Consider the following 20,576-nt stretch of genomic DNA (forward strand, 5'->3'; position numbering starts at 1 on the left):
GGCGCAGCCCTCGGGGCGCCCGCCGCCCACTCCGCCCATGCCGCTCCGGAGCTCCGTCGTTCCCCGCACCTCCCGCTGAGTCCCGCGCCCGCCGCCCGGAGGCCATCGCCGCGCCCAAGATGTGGCACAACGTGGGGCTGACCCTGCTGGTGTTCGTGGCCACGCTGCTGATCGTCCTGCTGCTGATGGTGTGCGGTGAGTGGGGGCGGCCGGCGGGGCGCGGGCGGTGCGGGGCAGCCCCGCTCCCCAGCTCGACTCGGGAGCGTTGACCTGCGGGGGGGGTCTCATCTTCAGCCCAACCCACCGGCACTGAGGCGTGCGGGGGGACACAGGTGCCCCGAGACCCGCGGTCCTCCTCTGAGAGCTCTGGAGTGAGCGCAGTTGATGCCCCCCCCCTCCCCGATGCCAGACGGGCCCCCGCTTCCCACCTGGAGGAGGGGAGAAAAAGGAAAAGAAAAAAAAATATGACAGGGTGCAGGTCTGGGTATCTTCTAGGTTAAACCAGAAAATGCTTCAGAGCCAAGAGTCTGCCCTGGATTGCGTGAACAGTGCCGCACTCTGCTCAGATTTTTTTTAGTCTTGGCCTGTATTCGCAGGTGACATGATTTGTTTTTTTCACCTTTTTGTTTGACAAAATAAGATTCTGACCCAAGCGACAACAATGGGAGGGGGTCTCCATCTTCATTTATCCCAAGCTTTAGGGCTTGCTTGGATTCTCAGCACATGTGAAATTGTTTACTTGAGTTCAGGCTTCAGCCAAATTCCAAGCAGAGATGTTGAGAACAGGCAGAACTTAAAAACACTAGCTATTTTAAACTTCCAGGGTCAGATAACCTAATTGTTAAGTTCTTCAATAATGGTGCTATTTTGTTTGCGGTAGGTATTTTCCTTCTTGGAATGAGAAGACATTAAATTCTCTTTTCAAAGCAAAGCCAGTGGAATTTTAGATCCTTTTTATTTCTTTTTACACAGTAACCGATAGCCACAGGTCTCAGCGAGGAGTGAAAATTTGAAAAGTATTTTCAGATAGACATCAGTGAGTTTATTCATACTCATAAGGCCAAGTTTGGGTTCAAGTTGATGCCATGAGGGGTCAGAATACATACTCCATAGTATAGAGTTTATCAGTTGCATAGTAAATGCTCAGTATTTCAGCTATGCTTGAGAGAGATACTGCGTCATTGTGCATATGCACATATATGTATTTATATACTTGTATGTATATTTGATACATTTTTTTTGTTAGTGGTTCTGGGGTGGAGCCCAGAGCCTCACATATGCTAAGCATGTGCTGTACCGCTGAGCTAATCCACAGCACTTTTTTTTTTGGTGATACCAGAGCTAAAACTTCTCATAATTTTTCTGATGACATAAAAACAATTGAATAACTTCTGTCACTTTTCCACTTGTGATGTCAGCATTTTGGACCCATTGTAGAGGTTTTAAGTTTTTTTTTAAACTATTGTTAGTCTTTTTCCTATCTAACATTCCAGCTACCTAAATGTGGGGATGTGATCAACAGATATCTTGGATTGAATGTTCACTAGACTTCCTTTGAGATAGCAAAATGTCTGATGGATTTCTTAATCTCTCCATAGCTATTTTTATTTATACTCATTTTTTTTCTCCAAAATTGCCTTGCCTTTAATTTCAGGGAACAAAGCAAACTGTAACATCTTATTTTGATTGTAGTGGTCAAGAATAGCTTCATGAAATTGTTCATCTTTTTCTTGTTGGGAAATCTAAGGATGGGGCAAGATATTTTTATTTTTTGCCAGTCCTGGGGCTTGAACTCAGGACCTGGGCACTACCCTGAGCTGCTTTTGCTCAAGGCTAGCCCTCTACCACTTGAGCCGCCATACCACTTCTGACTTTATGCTAGCTCAGGCCGAAAAAGCTGGAAGTAGTTCTGTGGCTCAAGTGGTAGAGTGCTAAGCTTGAGCACAAAGAACGCTCAGGGATAGTGCCCAGATCCTGAATTAAGCCCTAGGACTGAAGGGGGGAAAAATTCTTGCCCAGGTTGGCTTCAAACCTTGATCCTCACATCTCAGCCTCCATAAGAAGCTAGGATTACAGACTTGAACCACAGGTACCCAGGTTTTTTATTTTTATTTTAATTGGTCATGGGGCTTGAACTCAGGGCCTGGGAGCTGTCCCTGAGCTTTTTTGTGCTCAAGGCTAGTGCTCTACCACTTTGAACCACATCTCCACTTCCAATTTTGTGGAGGTTAATTGAAAATAAGAGACTCATTGATTTTGCTGCCCTGACTGGCTTGAAACCATGATCCTCAGATCTCATCCTCTTTAGTAGCTAGAATTACAGGCATGAGCCACCATACCCAGCTTTAGCGAATTTTGACTATGGCGGCAGAACTGAAGCTTAAGAGAAGAGGAAGGACCAGACTAGACTTGAGCAACTGGAGTGCGTTTTTTGTTAGGGTTACTATTGCACAAAATTATAGAATGGGTCTTTTTTTTTGGTCATGAGGCTTGAACTCTGGACCTCTTCAGCCCAAGGCAAGCGTCTACCACTTGAGCCACAGTGCCACTTCCAGCTTTTTCTATTTATGTGGTGCTGAGGAATCGAACCCAGGGCCTCATGCATGTGAGGCAAGCACTCTACCACTGAGTCACCTTCCCAGTCCCCCCCCCCCTTTTAATTTTTTTTTATTGTGAAAATACCATACAGAGGGGTTACAATTACATGGGCAAGGTAGTGAGTACATTTTTTTTTTTACTTGGTGCTGAGGAATCGAACCCAGGGCCTCATGCATGGGCACTGTCCCTCAGCTCTTCAGCTCAAGGCTAGTGCTCTACCACTTGAGCCACAGCATTTCTAGCTTTTTCTGCTTATGTGGTGCTGAGGAATTGAACCCAGGGCCTCATGCATGCAAGGCAAGCGCTCTACCACTGAGCCACCTTCCCAGCCCCTTCTTTTTTTTTTTTAATGTTAGTAAATATAATTGTATTTAAAAATGGGAGAAGATTCACCTTTGGTATATCAGGGGAGCAACTCCCAATATAGCCTCCAGATAGATTGGAGAAAGTCTCCAGGCCTGAGGATGAGTACATTTCTTATCAAGCATTGTTACCACCTCCTTTGTTTCCCCTTCCCATCTCTCCCATCTCTTCCCATCTTCCCCTCCCCACCCTCCCAGCCCATTTTTAATCAACAGAAATTCTATGTGTTGAAGTCCTGGGAGCCTGAATTCTAAGACTGAGGTGTCAACAAGGTTGATTTTCTTCTGAGGGTTCTCCTTGGCTTGTAGATGACTGTCTTCTTCCTGTGTGTTCTTGTACTGTCTCCCCTGTGTCTGTTCGGATGAAGAGCCCTTTCTCTTTGAATTAAAGTCCCTACCCTTGTGACCTCATTTAACCTGAATTACCTTTTTAAAGTCCTTATCTCCAAATGCTGTCACTTTGGGAGCTAGGCCGCCTTTATATGAATTTGGCAGGGGAAAAGACACAGTTTGTAGCAAGCACTTTTATCTTCAACACTGGCTGAAGAGATGCCAGAGAGCTGTGAGCAACCAATGATTTAGGCATGTACCCTTCATATAATTGCTATTACCTTTCTGGTGGTCACAAAAAAGAATCTAGTAGATGCTATAAGCACTTCTATGTATTTATTATTTTTAGAAAAAAGTGAACATATTGCCCTCCCTCCATTTCAAAGATTTCATGTAATCTTCCTTAAACCCAAATGTAGTTTGGATTGAATCTCTGCCCTTAGGGCAGGGCTCTTATTTACTGATTTCATTCAGTTCAGCAAACTTGGTGTAGGCTGACAACTAGGCATTAGAAACAGAATATATGATTGGTTCTGCCCTCAAGGAATCATAGCTTAGTTTGTTTTAGAACCCTAACAAGCTCTTTAATGTAGAGAATCTGGGTTGCAAAATACAGGTTTCTAAGGCAATTTTCTTTCTGTCTACATTGCTTGTTTCTGATTTCTCACTTCATTCATTCTAGTGTTTTCCACCCTCTACCATTCACTGAAGTTGGCTTCTCAAGGTCTGTAACAAATGGACTTTTTTTTTTTTTAACCAAACTGGTGACTACTGATGAGTTCTGTAGAACATAATTGTCTTACTCATTGTATGTCCTGAGCTTTCTCTGTGAGCCATTTCTTTTCTTTTTTTTTTTTTTTTTGGTGAATGCCCTTTATGGTGTTTGCCAAAGAGGTTAATTATCTTTTCCTGCTTCTCACTTCTTAGAATGTTGTAGGTTGATTTTTTCTAAACACAATTTATATTAGTAAATTCATTATCCCTGATAACCTATAACTAAATTACGTATGTCAATTCTTTTCTGTATCATCTCTTTACATATCATCTGCAATAAAATATTCTTAATCCTTTGTAGTATGATAAAGGTCTATAATCCCAGCCCTCAGGAAGCTGAATCTGGAGTTTGTCTCAAGACCCTGTCTCAAAACAAAGAAACAGATAAGATCCCAGAAAAACAAAAAATAGTTTATAGACATACCATTAAAAGATGGATGTTATTTTCTCTTTGTGTAATATGTGTGTAATATATATATGTATGTGTGTATGTATAAATGTATATATATATAAATAAATCAGGCTCACTATGTGTGTATATATATATGTACACATGTATATATATGTGTGTATACATACACATATGTTTGTGTATATGATTGTGGTGCTAGAAATCAAACTTAAGGCCCACTGAGTCCACCTCTCTTAGTCCCTAAATATATACTTGCATTTTCTACTTATTCCTTCCCTACAGTAGAGAATTAGCCATGTAGACACCAACTGTAGCTGAGAAAATTAAAATTAAAAATTAAAACTTTTATCTCAAATTCTTATTTTCTTTGAGCTCCAGGGTCATGTGTCAAACTTGGAGTGAGTATCTGCAATTTAATACATCTAAAACGGGTTTCTTGATTTCTATACTTGTTTCTCTCTTCAGTCTTGCCCATTTGAAACATTACCCACTTTGCCTCAGTGGTTCAAGCCAAGGACTTAGGTGTCAGTCTTGATTTTGCCTTTCTGTTTATTTCCCATTTTGCCTGCTGAGACACCTTAATTCCCTGTGCCGGTCTTCTGTCTCTTTAAATAAACTTACATATATTCTTTTCTCTGTGATCATCACCACTACTACATTTCTAAAAAAAATTGTTGTGACCTGATTTTGCAAATTTAGACATTAGCTTAGGTAAACTTCAGTTTTTCCTGCTTAAATTAATAACAAATTTTGGCTAACTTAGTAGTTATTTAGACTGCATATATATATGCAGACATATATATGTGTATATTGTACTTGGCTGGTCAAATTGAGTAATATGACAGCTTCTTGTATGGTTCTTCATTTTTTGGAAGTTAATAATAATTGCCTTTTCAATTTCCCTAATAATACTTTTTTTTGCATGAACCCGTTGTTACTGTTCTCTCTAGTGTTCCAAATCTCTTACCACATGCTCATGAGTAATTTTTTCCACATTTTAAAATCAGTTATGCTTCCCCTTTTTCCCCTGCTCAGTCCTTCTCAACAGCTATCGTTTTCAGACAGAAAGTATACATCCCCTGCTGCTGGCTCTGTGTGCTGCTTTTTGGATCTCATGTCCTCATTGTCGTCAATTTATAGTCGTGTTTTATGTTTTGACAGTACTGGGGTTTGAAGCCAGGTGTCCCACTTGCTTGGCAATTGCTTTATCATTTGAACACAGGCCTTTAGGTTTTGTTCTGTAGGAATGGGGGGAGGTTTCTATGAAACAATGCATGACAAATATTTTGAGCTAATGAACGCTTTAAGATATATTTATTTTCTTTGTACTGTCCTGGGGCTTGAGCTCAGGCCTGGGCACTGTCCCTCTGCTGGTTTTGCTCTAGGCTGGCACTCAACCACTTGAGCCATAGTGCCACTTCTGACCGTTTTTGAGTAGTTTATTGGACATAAAAGTCTCATGAACTCTCCTGCCTAGGCTTGCTTTGAACTTGGAGCCTCAGATCAGCCTCCTTAGTAACTAGGATTATGAGTGTGAGCCACAAGTGCCTGGCAAGATATATATTTTCTACCTTTCTATGGTCACTAACGTCAATAGATTTGTCTTGCAAATAACTTTCACCCCAAATAATAAAATTACTGTTCCATTGATATAGCTTCCAGGTCTGATTTTGTGAAATCCAGTGCTTCTATTTGTCTTAGTTTTCTTTTCCTTTTCTTTCTTTCTTTCTTTCTTTCTTTCTTTCTTTCTTTCTTTCTTTCTTTCTTTCTTTCTTTCTTTCTTTCTTTCTTTCTGTCTGTCTGTCTTTCTGTCTTGCTTTCTGTCTTGCTTTCTGTCTTTCTTTCTTCTTTATGGGGCTTCAACTCTGGGCCTGGGCTCTGTCCCTCAGCTCTTCAGCTCAAGGCTGGTGCTCTACCACTTGAGCCACAGCGCCACCTCTGGTTTTCTGGTGATGAATTGGAGATAAAAGTCTTACAGACTTTCCTGCCTGGGCTGGCTTCGAACCAAGATCCTCAGATCTCAGCCTCCTGAGTAGCTAGGATTACAGATGTGAGCCACTGGTGCCTGGCCCTGTCATAGTTTTAAGTCAAGGACTTAACTTACATTCATAAATGTAGGATAGTTTTACTGGTTTCAGCCCATAGTTGCTGCTAACATTAATTTCCCTTCTCTCTCCATCCTCAGTTTTTGTGAGTACATTTAGGGCATCTCAGAATATTCCTTATATCAGACTTTTTTTCCAAACAACTTTAATTTATTAAAAATCAGCAAGCATCTGCTGTGATATTTTTGTAATAGTGGAAGGAATTGCTTAGCAATTTCAGATCCCAGGTAGTGACACCTTCATAGGTATTTTAATTGTAATGATCCTCAAACTCCTCTAGCCCTTGCAACAGACCTTGTACTTTTTGGCTCTTTTTATGTCTCAGATCAAGTCAACACAGCACCTTCTCTGGTGACCTACCCCTCTATGATAGCAGTTAGGGTAATACTGATTCAGTGACTTGCCACTTCTGGTTCTATGGGTACCTGTCCAGTATCTTTGAAAGCCATAACAATGGTAATGTTTTCTGATTGACTTGTTCCTCTGTGTGAGAACTCATTGAAGTTGGAGCAGGGTGGATAGGACAGAGCTCTGCTGCATCCATAGCTTATTTCCCTCCCAAAGATTTATCAGATCTCAGCTGGTTTTATTTTGATGCTAGAATCAGGTGGAACTTTATTCCTTATAAAATAGAGCAAATGTCCTGATGGGCCGAACAGAAGAGGTTGGTTTTATGGACCAAAAGGTGATGAAAAAGGAAATAGCACATTGTTCACTTGAGTTATTTTCCTTGTAAGATGGAGGATAAGGAGAACAATAGAAAAATAATTGATTGGCTAATGTCAGGTAATTCTCCTTTGTGTGTGTGTGTGTGTGTGTGTGTAAAGGTTAAGGGAGAATGAACATCACTATCATGCCAATTGAAAGTGGCCTGTTGGGGACTTAAGCTGGTATATCTCTAATCTTTATTTCTTGAAAGGCAAGATAAACAGCTTAGTTTCAGTTTGGTGTTATGGAACTTTAGCAGGAGTGCCTCTTGGTTTTCAGGCTGGTCTGTTGAGGTTAGTTTAAAACAATGACTTTTGTAATTTTTATTTAACACTGCTCATTCCTCATCTGGTTTGTAACTAATCTATCTGTAGATCCAAGAAGAGTGTAGGTAACATAGCATGTAACATAGTAGTGTTTTTTTGTTTTTGTCTGTGTGCCAGTCCTGGGGCTTGAACTCCAGGCATGGGAACTTTTCTGCCCAAGACTAGTGCACTACCACTTGAGCCACAGCTCCACTTGTGGCTTTTTGGAGTCTCACAGACTTATTTTGTTGTTGTTTATGTGGAACCAAGGAATCGAACCCATGGCCTCATGAATGCTAGGCAAGCATTCTACCACTAAGCTACATGCTGGCTTTGAACCACCATCTTCAGATCTCAGCCTCCTGAGTAGCTAGGATTACAGGCATGAGCCACCAGTGCCTAGCTACATAGGATCATATTTGAACAATGAAGAGTAATTCTTTAGTATAAATTATAAATTACTCTTAAACATGGTGTGGTTCAAAGCAGGGCTGCTTTAAGATGAATGGCCTTTATTGAGTAAAATACACTTAATAAACCTTCATATACATTTGCTGTAAATGTTGGGCATGAATATCCTAAGATTTATAATGTATAGTCTGTGCCTTTGAGGACCTTGTACTCCAGTAGGAAGACACTCATGCAATAGGAAACTTCTGCTTCTTTAAGAGGCTTCTGCTACTTTTTCTGGCTGTCTCAGAATCAACCTACAAGCTGTCCTTCTTGTCTGTTTAGTGCACAGAACCTTCTGGATTTTACCTGCCTTCATTTTCATTCAAATCTAACATTCTTTTCTGAGATGTGAGGAGGTAAACATCCCTAAATCCTTAAATTCCCAGGTCATTTTTGTTTGGGGAAGATAGAAGTTGGTTGAGGAGTTTTGTGGTATATTTTAAGACATAGAGAATACAGTGAAACATGGTTGAACCCTACATTTTCCTTTAAGAAGCTTGTATCTCATGTAGAAGACAATATTAATAGAGTAAATGGAAGTGTGTTTGAGGTGCTAAAGTAATTGTCCAAGAAAGCTTACATTGGAGAAGTAATATACAAAGATTTAAAAAGCCCAAGTTGCAAGGAGATTGCTGAGCAGTGTGGTAGTACATGCTTCAGAGACATAGGAGAGACATGAGAGAGTGGTGAGAATCTAGCTGATAAGTAATACAGTTTGGTCTCAGATAGAGTGGTGCTAGGAATGTAGAGGAGAAAGCAAGGGAATATTAAGGTAAAATTTGTAACAGTTCTAGAAGGTGAGGGAGAAGAAATGTTGCAGAAGAAGATATGGTCCCTTAAGGAGCTTTTGGACTCTCTCTAAGATGTCAAGCTAACCGTGTAGAATTTTTTTCCAGGGGTTTAAAAACGGTAGAGAAGTCAGGTGCCAGGGGCTCATGCTAGCTACTCAGGAGGCTGAGATCTGAGGATCATACCGGGCAGAAAAGTCCCAGGAGACTCATCTCCAATTAGCCAGTTAAAAACAGGAAGTGGTGCTGTGGGTCAAAGTAGTACAGGGCTAGCTTTGAGTAAGAGCTCAGGAACAGCACATATATTCAGACCCATGTATTCAAGCCCCATGACTGACCAAAAAAAGAAGGCAGCTTAAAAAAAAAAAGTCTTCTTATTTCTTGGTGAAACTTTTGAATATGTTGATTCAGTAGTGGTAATTCCAGGGGCTTTTGACTTTTTCCAAGGAATCCTCCTGGTAGGGGGGAAGCACTTGGTTCTCTTTGATATAGCCTTCACTGATGGACTTGCCCATATTTTCTTATATTTTCTGAAGCCTAATGGCTTCAGAAATAAGATAATTGTATTGAAAAATGAAAAAGAGCTTTAAGCAAATATGAGGTTTGAAATGAGCCATTGCTGTCACAAAGGTGGATTATGCAACTCTACAGGGAAGAGGCCATAGCTTACAAACATAGGAATTTGTGATTATGCTGTTCCTGGTACCAGACCCAAGCAAATGGAACAAGAAAGAAATTTCATTGTGTGAGTATCACGTTTTGGGGGAGATCTCGTGAACTGTGCTTCTGTAAGAGGCCCTTTTGCTGCAGGCACACTGGCAAGGGGCTAAGTCCTTTTTGCTGGGTTTCATTGGTATTTCTTCTCTCCTCCCCCATAGGAGGAGTGTGTTACTCTAGGGCTTGGAGTCCAAATTGGCTATTCTAGTGGTAAGCTGAAGTTACAAATCTCAGCTATAATTCTGCCCCTCTTGTCTGTGGTGCTTTCTCTGAATCTCACACACCCACATATACACCACTCTTCTGTTACTTGCTTCTCTCCTATAGCCAATAATATGTAAAGAGTGATAATCTAGTTTATATTGGTAATTTGTTTTCTCTTACAATACACTGGGTTCTGAATATATAAAGGCTATATAAATCATTCCATTAACCACATAAGTTGTATTAATGATACAGTTCTATTTAGAGCAAAGACAAAAATCTTTTATTTTTATGTTTTAGACAGTATTGGGGCTTGAACTCAGGGCTGTGGGATTGCTAGGAAGGTGCTCTTCCATTTGTCCACTTGAACCATACATCTAGTCCCTTATTGTTTTAGTGCTTTTCATATAGGCTCTTACATTGCAAAAATTCAAGTGCTAGACCTTGCCCAGTTTTTATTAATAGAGACAGGTCTTCTCCCTAATTTTTTGCATAGGCTGGCTTTAATCTCTGTTTCACAAGTAGTTGGGATTACAGGTGAGCCACAGCACCAGGCTGACATAATCATTCCTTATGTCTAACTTCTGATTATTAGCCTTATTCCATTTTTTCCTATTAAAACAGAATAACAGACTGAGTAAATAATAAACAATAGTCAAGTAGAATGGTGCATACGTTTAATCCTAAAAATGGAAGAAAAAAAATTGTGTGGCTCACATTTGTAGAAGCTGGGAAGTCGATTCCATGGCGTGTGGAAGTCCTCTGTGATGCAGAGCAGCAAACCGGCGTGAGACCCAGGGGTGAGCTTATAACAAACCCATCCTTTTTCTTTCCCCTCAGTCCTGGTGCTTGAACTCAAGTCTGGGCACTGTCCCTAACCTTCTTTTGCCCACTTGAGCCACAGCACCACTTCCAGCTTTTTCTGTTCATGTGGTACTGAGGAATTGAACCCAGGGCTTCATGCATATAAGGCAAGCACTCTACCACTGAGCCACCTTCCTAGCCCCAAACCTATTGTAACACCACATCATTAATTCATTGTTGAGGACAGAGTTTTCATGATTTAATCACTTCTTGGGTTTTTTGGTTGGTCATGGGGCTTGAACTCAGAGACTGGGTGCTGTCCCTGAGCTTTGCTGCTTAAAGCTAGTACTTGTGCCCAGCACCCCTTCTGGTTTTCTGGTAGTTAGTTGGAGATGAGTCTCATGGACTTTCCTGCCTGGGCTGGCTTTGAGCCAGCTCAACCTTCTGAGTAGCTAGGATTACAGGAGTGAGCCATCGGCCTTGTCATTTCTTAACACTGTTAAGTGGCAATTAAATTTCAACATGAGTTTTGGAGGGATATTTAAACATGGCACTGCCCATTACATCATGCTTCAGATGTGGTGTCATATCAATGACATCTAGAAAGTCTCTAATGTGACTTGTTTGTTTTATTTATTTTTTGTTGGTTGTGGGGCTTGAAATCAGGGAATGGGTATTATTCCTGAGCTTTTTCCCTCAAGGATAGTGCTCTACCACTTTGAGCCATAGCTCCAACTTCCCGTTTTCTGGTGGTTAATTGGAGATGAGTCTCACAGGACTTTCCTGCTTGGGCTTGCTTCAGATCGCAATCCTTAAATGTCAGCTGCCTGAGTAGCTAGGATTATAGGCATGAGCCACTGGCACCTGGCTGATTGATTATAACAGGACTTTTTTTTTTTGTTGTTTTTTGGTCATGGGGCTTGAACTCTAGGGCCTGGGCGCTGTCCCTCAGCTCAAGACTATCACTCTACTACCACTTGAGCCACAGTGCCACTTTCGGTGGTTAATTGGAGATGAGTCTCATGGACTTTACTTTCCAGCTGTCTTTGAACCACGATCCTCAGATCTCAGCCTCCTGAGTAGCTAGGATTACAGGCATGAGCCTTGGGCACCTGGCCTTAACAAGACTTTAAATGGAGTCTTCTCAAGTAGGTCCTCTGGTGATTCATTCTGTCTCTTCCTCATGAGCACTCTACTGCAAACACCTTTCTCCTTTTTCTTACCCTGTCTCCATTATTGATAAGTAAGAGAAGCACACATCTTCATTTCCATTTCTTTTCCAAACCTGCATATGCATTAGAATCATTTAAGGAGCTTAAAAACATTAAACAGAAACCCTGGGGATTGATAACAGACACCTGGATATACCCTTGGGAAGCAGAATTCTAAGAACTTTGTAGGTTTTGAAGAGTAGCCACTTTGATCCTTTTCTTGGATGACTGCAGTAGGGTAATCACATACTTTTAAACTGTGGCCAGTTCTATTGAGTAATGGATGCTTTTGAAGTTACTTCTAAAGCTGTGCTTTTTCCTGAAAGGGAGATTATGCTACATCTAAGCTCCCCCTTGTCCTTATCCCAAGTGGTTCCTTTGCTCCAAAAGTTGAGAACTTCCTTGAAGTATGGACATTCACTAAAGGAATGGAAGATTAAAAAAAATTCTTAAGTAGTTGTGCAAAATAGTTGTGCAAAGGAATGTCACTTCAACATGTTAACTTATGAGCATAATACATCTTGACCAGTATCACACCTCCTCTCATTCTTACCCTGGATTGGAAGAGTTGGTTAGATTTTAGCAAAATAATTGCTTGTTGGGTGTTTTGGGTGGTTTGTACAGCAGACACCATGTTCTAAGAGTGAGTATATTGCCAACCGCACACTGGTGGCTCATGCCTGTAATCCAAACTACTCAGGAGACTGGGATCTGAGGATCATGGTTCAAAGCCAGCCTGGCAGGAAAGACCATGAGACCCTTATAAAGCCGAAGTGGAACTGTGGCTCAAGTGGTAGAGTGCTGAAGTGCTAGCCTTATACACTAAAGCTCAGGACAGGGCTCTGGCTCTGAGTTCAGGCCCTAGACCCAGAGGGTGGCGGGGGTGGGGGGTAGGGGAGAATATATTACCTACTAAAGGTAGAGAGACCTTTTACTGGAGATCCTATCCACTCCCCTCTTATGTCTGAAACCACCCTTGCCTTCTTAGGGGTAAGCTTATAGCTGTCTTCACAATGCTTCCCCTACCCCAAGGTGATGCACTCAGATCCTACTGGCAGCTGTGTTATTAGACCTGGAGCAGAGTTTCTAGGCTGTTAGGATGTGAGCTGAGAAGTCATACAAAGCTGGGCACAGAGAGGCACAGAAGAGTGAAGTAAGTATGCAGAGAGAAGACTGAGAATGACCTTCATTCAGGACAATTGTCTCCTGTCCCTGGTCAGGGTGCTTCCTCCCATGGACTGTGAGCCATCCTTGTAGGCTTCTAACAGAACCCCCTTTCTGGGCTTAGCCAAGTGATATAAAGAGTTTCTGTTACATGAACTAATAACTACTTTGTTAAAAATAACAGATTAGGGGCTGGGAAGGTGACTCAGTGGTAGAGCGCTTGCCTTGCATGCATGAGGCCCTGGGTTCGATTCCCCAGCACCACATAAGCAAAAAGAAAAAAGCTGGAAGTGGCTCTGTGGCTCAAGTGGTAGAGCGCTAGCCTTGAGCTGAAGAGCTGAGGGACTGTGCCCAGGCCCAGAGTTCAGGCCCCACGACCGGACCAAAAAAAAAAAAAAAGAAAACAGATTAACTGTATACATGGTTTTCAAATAAAATATTACAGATGAATAGACCAGAGCCCTATGAGCCATAAGAAGTGTGACATACCAGGAATATGACAGTTTAATTGATTTGAACTATTTGGCTGTTAGGTGATATGTGCAAACCTTTTCTCCAGAATACTTGTCCTAAAAGTTTTAAAAAAGTATTAGCTATTTTTGTTTCCGATTAACACAACTCTTTTTTTGGTCGGTCATGGGGCTTGAACTCTGGGCCTAGGCACTGTCTCTCAGCTCTTCAGCTCAAGGCTAGTGCTCTACCACTTGAGCCACAGCACTACTTCCAGTTTTCTGGTGGTCTATTGGAGATAAGAGCCTCACGGACTTTCCTGCCAGGAATGGCTCTGAACCATGATCCTCAAATCTCAGCTTCCTGAGTAGCTAGGATTACAGGTGTGAGCCACTGGCACCTGGCAACATAACTCTTAAATAGGTTACTAGCAGTTTTATCTGGTATTGTAGGATCTCTCAGTGTCTTTGCTAAGTTATGATTTTCTTGGTATATATCTATTGGGATTTTATAATTAGTTCTTATTTTCAAAAGAAATGTCTTAGGTAGTAGTTTTTCCTTAAACTTCTTGGCATTTTATAGTCCCATTCCTTTGTTCAATTCTTTGCTAAACTATCTTGTATGTAGAAGGATCAGATCTTGCCAAGGTGAGATCTTACCTCAATACTATGATGTAAAAGACCCCCTGCGCCCAGCCTATTCCAGTCACTCCCCCCAAATGACAGGTTGGTAAGAACTTGTCTCTTTACTAGAGGACAGCTTGTTGAACTACCCTTGCTTTAGTGAATACCATTACATTTCATAGTAACACTACAATTTCTCCCTTCCCTTTGCACTTCCTACCCTATCATTATAGGAGTCACTGTGAAAAAACAAGCATGTGGATTGTTTGTTCTTTTTGGCTGCCCAGCAGATGAACTTCATATTTATATCAGGGGAATTCTCTGCCTTGCAGTGTTTTTATAGGAAGCAGTGTGACTGTCCACATCCTTCCTGAAAGTCTTACATCGCCTCCACACAGAATAGGGAGAAGTATACTATTTAAGTTTGCTTATCTTCAGAATCTGGATAAAAATAATAGGACCACGAAGGCTGAGTAGTTCAGCTGGTGTTTCAGGGAGGGGATGGTGAATGTGGGCATAGCCATGGCCTGCTGCTCTCAAACCTGGTGTTTTCTCTTTGGCTCCACTTCCAGAATTTTGACTTGGATTGAGTCTTTCACTGTTTGGTAACTGACAGTGACTAAAAAAAATTAAGGAGGTTCATGTTAATAAAATTGAAGGAGAGAGTTGGGTAAAGTGTTGCGTGTCTGTAATCTTGCACTTGGGAGGCCACAAAGCAGGAGGGGAGGGTCTTGAGTTTGAGATCAGTTGGGGGCTACAAAATAAGTTCAGGGTCATTTTGAGGACATAATGAGATCTTCTCTCAAAAACAGACAAACTAAGCCGAATAAAATTGGAGAAAAGACGTAATCTAGCAATATGTTCTCCTATCCCAAGCCTCTGACTACTGCACTCCCCTCAGTTCTGTATGTTACAGATTTGTGCTGACAGCTCGCTTTCTGCTAATCATCCTGAGGGCACTAGAATATTGTATGATGGGAACCCTAGTGGTGATGGCTTGTATTATAGTCTCTTTCCAGTCAGTCTTCTTTATGGTTTGTACAGACACAGACACACACACACAGACACAAAGACACACACACACACACTCATTTTTTGGCTAGTCCCAGAATTTGAACTCATGGTCTTGCGCTTGCTCAGCTGGAACATTTGAACCATGCCCCTAGCCCAGGTTTTCACTAATTACTTTGGAGATGGAGTCTTTTGGACTTTGCCTGGACTGGCTTGGAACCACGTTCCTTTGGATGTCAGGATTACATGCATGAGCCACTGTCACCCAGCTTCTTTATAACTGTCTTTTTTTGTACATTTTTTTTATTGTAAAAATGCTATACAGAGGGGTTACAGTTACATGAGCTAGGTAATGAGTACATTTCCTATTGAGCATTGTTGCCGCCTCCTTTATTTTCCCCCTACTATCCCTTCCCTCCCATCTCCACAAACTACCCCCCTTTATAACCTTTATACCATGTAGATACTCTTGGAGTCTTTGGTCTTATCAAAGTTAAAGCAATTAACTTCCTGAATAACTAACTGAATAATACAATTTCCTGATAGTAAGTACACCTAAAATCTCTGATTAACATGATAGCTTGGTCAAAAGAGTTTGTTCAGCTTTTATATTCTCAAAACCTAAGAGGAAAAATTTTCCTAAGTATATGTTGAAATCACCTGGCCTTGTTAATTTAGGCCAATTAATGGCATTGGAGAAATGTTTTAAATACATGTGATTCTACATAGTATTTATGATCTACTTCTCATTTTTTGTTTCTTTATTGTTTATTTATTTTGGGGTCCAGTCCTGGGGCCTGAACTCTGGGCCTGGGTGCTGTCCCTCAGGTCTTCAGCTCAAGGCTAGCGCTCTACCGCTTGAGCCACAGCGCCACTTCCGGCTTTTTTCTTTTTGCTTATGTGGTGCTGAGGAATCGAACCCAGGCCCTCATGCACACAAGGCAAGCTCTCTACCACTGAGCCACCTTCCCAGCCCTCATTTTTTATTCTTTCTCATTTCCTTATCTCAATAATGTATTCATGGTAGGAAAATTTTGTGAGTTCAGAGAGTTATGATAAAAACAGAATTGGTTCCCACATTGACTTACAGAATCAGTGCAATCACTATCACAACACATGCTACCTTTTCTGTAAAAATTGACAAGTTGAATCTGATCCTGGTGGCTCTCGCCTGTAATGCTAGCTACTCAGGAGGCTGAGATCTGAGGATTGCTGAATATGGTTTAAAGCCAGTCTGGGTCAGATAAATCCAATAGACTTATTTCCAATTAATCAGCAAAAAGCTGGACTTGAAGGCATGGCTCAAGTGTTAAGAGTGCCAGCTGTGAGTGAAAAAACTGAGAATGAGTTTGAGGCCCCAAGTTCAAGCCCCAGTACCAATACACACAGACGGCCAAGGTGATTTTAAAACTCACCTAGAAATACAAGAGACAAACTAGTCCAATAATCTTGAAAAGAAAAAGCTAATGGACACATATGACTTCGTTACAGCTACTGTAGATGGATGGTGTGGTGTTAGTGTGAGCTAGGCAAACAGTGAAATAGAATTGAAAAATTTAGAAATAAATTACTATTTATGATTGATTTAAACAAATGTGTCAAGAGAGCATACTGGAGGGAAGAATAGTCTTCAGCAAATGATCTGGGATAGTTTTGTGTGTGTAAGGGGGGAAGGGGGGAGATGGGGTCTGAACTCTGGGCCTGGGTGTTGTTCCTCAGCTCTGCAGCTCAATGCTAGCACTCTACCACTGAGCCACCTTCCCAGCCCGTAGTCAGCTTTTTTTTTTTTTTAAACAATACCAAAAGCTTCCTCAAGATTAAATTATTAAAACAGTGAAGGACAACTCAAAAATGGATGAGAATATTTTGTAAAGCCTATCTGCTAAGTATCCAGAATTAAGAGCATATAAAGAACTCTTGTAACTCTATAGTAAGAAAATATCAGTTTTAAAATGAGTAAGGAACTGAACAGTTTGCCAAAGAAAGTATACAAAAATGGCAAATACATAAAAAGCTTGTCAGCTTGTCAGGCCAATGCAAATAAAAATCACAACGGGGGAGAAGGATGGAAGGGTGATGTTGATCAAGATACATTGTAAGTATAACTGTCATGTTATACCCCTTGTCATGTTGAAACCCCTTGAACAACAATTTAAAGATAATAAAAATAATAGAAGTCATGATGACGTACCATTTCCTTCCTGATGTTAACTGTAATAAGCCAGGCATGGTGGCTCACACCTGTAATTCCAGTTACTTAAGTGGCAGAGATTGGGAGGATTGTGGTTCCAGGCCAGCGTGGGCAAAAACTTAGCAAGACCCCATGGTCGTTAAAGTTGGGCATAAAAAGTTAGCAATAGCCAGTTGCTGGTGGTCACACTTGTAATCCTAGCCACTCAGGAGGATGAGATCTGAGGATCATAGTTCTAAGCCAGCATGGGCAGGAAAGTCCTTGAGACTCTTATCTCCAATTAACCACCAAAAAACTGGAAGTAGAGTTTTGGGTTAAAGTGGTAGAGTGCTATACTTGAGCAAGAAGAGCTCAAGAACAGCACCCAGGCCCTGAATTGAAACCTCATGACTGACCAAAAACAAAGAAGTTAGCAGTAGATCAGTGAATAAAGCCAGATGGGTGCACTCCTGTGATCCCAGCTATGTAGAAGAGAGGGGGTAGAATCTGGCCATGGCCAGCCCCAAGCCAACATGGGAGACTATACTTGAAAAATAAAGCAAAAACGGGCTTGGCTGTGGCTTATGAAAGAGGGCCTGTCTAGCAAACACAAAGCTCTGAGTTCAAACTTTAGTACTACTTCTTCATGCTGCCCCTTCCCCCAAACACACACAAAAGAACTGGACGATAGGGCTGGGAAGGTGGCTCAGTGGTAGAATGCTTGCCTGGCATGCATGAGACCCTGGATTTGATTCTTCAGTACCACATAAACAGAAAAGGCCAGAAGTGGTACTGTGGCTCAAGTGGTACAGTGCTAGCTGTCCCTGAGCTTAAGTGCTGAGGGAGGGACAGTGTCCAGGCCCAGAGTTCAAGCCCCAAGACTGACCAAAAAAACAAACAAACAAACTGGACAATAAAAAGTGCAACTGCTTTTGTCACATGATACCATGGTCCATTGATACCCAACAAATCTAGTGTGTACAGTAAAACCTCAGCCTGGAAAATACCTTATAATGGCTAGATTTGCTGTTTACCTCTTCACATTTCAAAGCAGGAGAGCATGAATTTAGAGGTTTTATCCTATTTGTTCCTTTATTGGTGTTTCCGTTTTTTTTTTTTTTTTTCTCCCATCATGGGGCTTGAACTCTGTGCCTGGGTGCTGTCCCTCAGCTCTTCAGCTCAAGGCTGGCGCTCTAATACTTGAGCCACAGCACCACTTTTGGCTTTTTCTGTTTATGTGGTGCTGAGGAATCGAACCCAGGGCCTCATGCATGCAAAGCAAGCACTCTACCACTGAGCCACCTTCCCAGCCCTGGTGTTTGTTTCTTAATGACTCAAATGTGAAAACGAAATGTTTTTAAAATCTTCATCTTGAGGTATTTATTTTCTGGTTGTATTCTTTTATCATATAATTAAAGAAAACTTATTAATTTCCAGTGAAGATTCTTGTATCTTGGCCTTGGCTGAAAAGCCATTCTGGTTCAGTTCTCAGTAGCACTGAAGTATGAATGTCCAAATCAAGTATTTATGTTTTCTTCCCCAGAAAAATGCTCTCAAAATTCAACTTTAATATAGTAATTATTTTTACTCAGGTATCATAATCTTGTTTGATTTTTTTGAGAGCTTTTTTTCTTGTGAGACAGAGTCTTGCAGTACTTGATAGTAGTACATGGTTGCTAAGCCGTATTTCAGAATAATTTTAATGTGGAAACACCACGCTTGGACATTTGAATTGCAAGAAATAGGTTATTTTTGTCCTTACTATATAATCTCAAGAGTTTATCCTAAGCTTATGCCTTGTATATCATAATTTCTCAATGTTTGTTATATAAATATATTGTAGTCATTTATATCTTTTACGTGCACTATTTTGTCCATTTAGCAAAATTGTTCCGAATGGATAACACTGTACAATACTTTTCCTTAATGTTTTTGTCTTTTTTTTTCTAGGTTGGTATTTTGTATGGCATCTATTTTTATCTAAATTCAAGTTTCTTCGAGAACTGGTGGGAGACACAGGGTCCCAGGAGGGAGATCATGAGCCTTCAGGGTCTGAAACTGAAGAAGACCCATCAGCCACTGCACACAGGTTAAGATCTGCTCGTCAGCGCCGGGCACCTGCTGATGAAGGCCACTGACCCCAGACATGGGCTCTATTCCTGAGTAAATGGTAAAAGGCAGTTATAAGCCTCTGTCTTCAGTGATGTGACTTTGAAATTTACTAAATGACTGAACAGCATTTCTACTTGGATTTTGTGTCCAGTTCAAAAACAGATTTACACATAAGCCATATAGAAATAAAGGGAATCGAAACAAGTTAGACCACGAAAATTTCATCTTAAGAATATTTTGCTTCCCTAGCTCTCTACTTAACGCAGTTGTTCCTTATCTCTTGGGCTATCTTTTTTTTTTTTTGCACTGATATGAATCTGGTAAACATTTCAAGCTTGAAGAAACATTTTATTGGACAGAAAATGTACTGTTTGGCTGACATTGTAATGTGTCTGAATTTGGGATGCATTTCATGACTATCAGTGGTTGTTCATGTTATTTCCTAGCCATGCATGCGTGAAGTCACAGCTCCTCCCATTGTCATTGCCTTCACCTGTGTGTGTGTGCTTGTCATCAAAGGCATTTAGAAATGCCTACACTATGATTCAGCATGGAAATGCATAGAAATGGAACAGCAGGGTATACATTTGATATTAGCGAAGCAAATATTCATCGTTGGAGGACTGACCAGCATTCCTTATTTTCTTACGAGGCAACAACAAGAAAATGCATTACAGGACCTAAAAGGAAGATCCCCACAAATAAATGAAATTGTACCATGTTTTGGCAATGAGGCAGGTATAAAAGGAATGCCCATCACAGGCCAAATGGTGCAACTGAAGGCAGGAGAAATTGCCAAAGCCCTTGGAATCCATGAAGCAAAATTGAAAGCAACAGAAAGCTGGTGTGACCAATGCAGCATCAAGCAGGATTGCCATTACGGTATTAGTATTTTATCCAAAGCTTCTTGCTTCCATTCAGTGGAAGACAGGGTTGGAGCCCTTCTTCAGGAAATGCCGCGTCTCAGTACTCTTGACACCAAGGACCATGTGTGGGAAAAGCAGCCACTGCATTTAAAAAGTGATTCAGAAGAGTTGGACTCAGAATATGAAGTTATAACTTAACCAATTGCTTTTCCCTTTTCTTTAGGTATACACAAAATTGATGTGGTGAGCATCTGTTTAACTTTAGGAGCACCCTTTCAATAAGTATCAAAGAAAAAATTTCTGTGATACAAGGCATGTGTTGTAGTTAACAGGCAGCATTTTTTCTTAGCAATGTACATGGTGCATCTTAACAATGAATTGCCTCTTAGATTAGGTAAAACATGATAGT

General features: G+C 41.0%; 1 protein-coding gene across 1 annotated transcript; it reads left to right on the forward strand.

The window, feature by feature from the left end:
• Window positions 1-61: 61 nt before the first annotated feature.
• On the forward strand, window positions 62-19,869 carry Smim13 (small integral membrane protein 13). Its single transcript, XM_013036499.1, has 2 exons — window positions 62-195; window positions 19,140-19,869. Exons 1-2 carry the CDS (start codon window positions 120-122, stop codon window positions 19,325-19,327), a joined length of 264 nt encoding a protein of 87 aa, XP_012891953.1. The 5' UTR covers window positions 62-119; the 3' UTR covers window positions 19,328-19,869.
• Window positions 19,870-20,576: the final 707 nt, after the last annotated feature.

This window comes from Dipodomys ordii, unplaced genomic scaffold (genome assembly GCF_000151885.1).
Source record: "Dipodomys ordii isolate 6190 unplaced genomic scaffold, Dord_2.0 Scaffold296, whole genome shotgun sequence".
NCBI classification, from domain to species: domain Eukaryota; kingdom Metazoa; phylum Chordata; class Mammalia; order Rodentia; family Heteromyidae; genus Dipodomys; species Dipodomys ordii.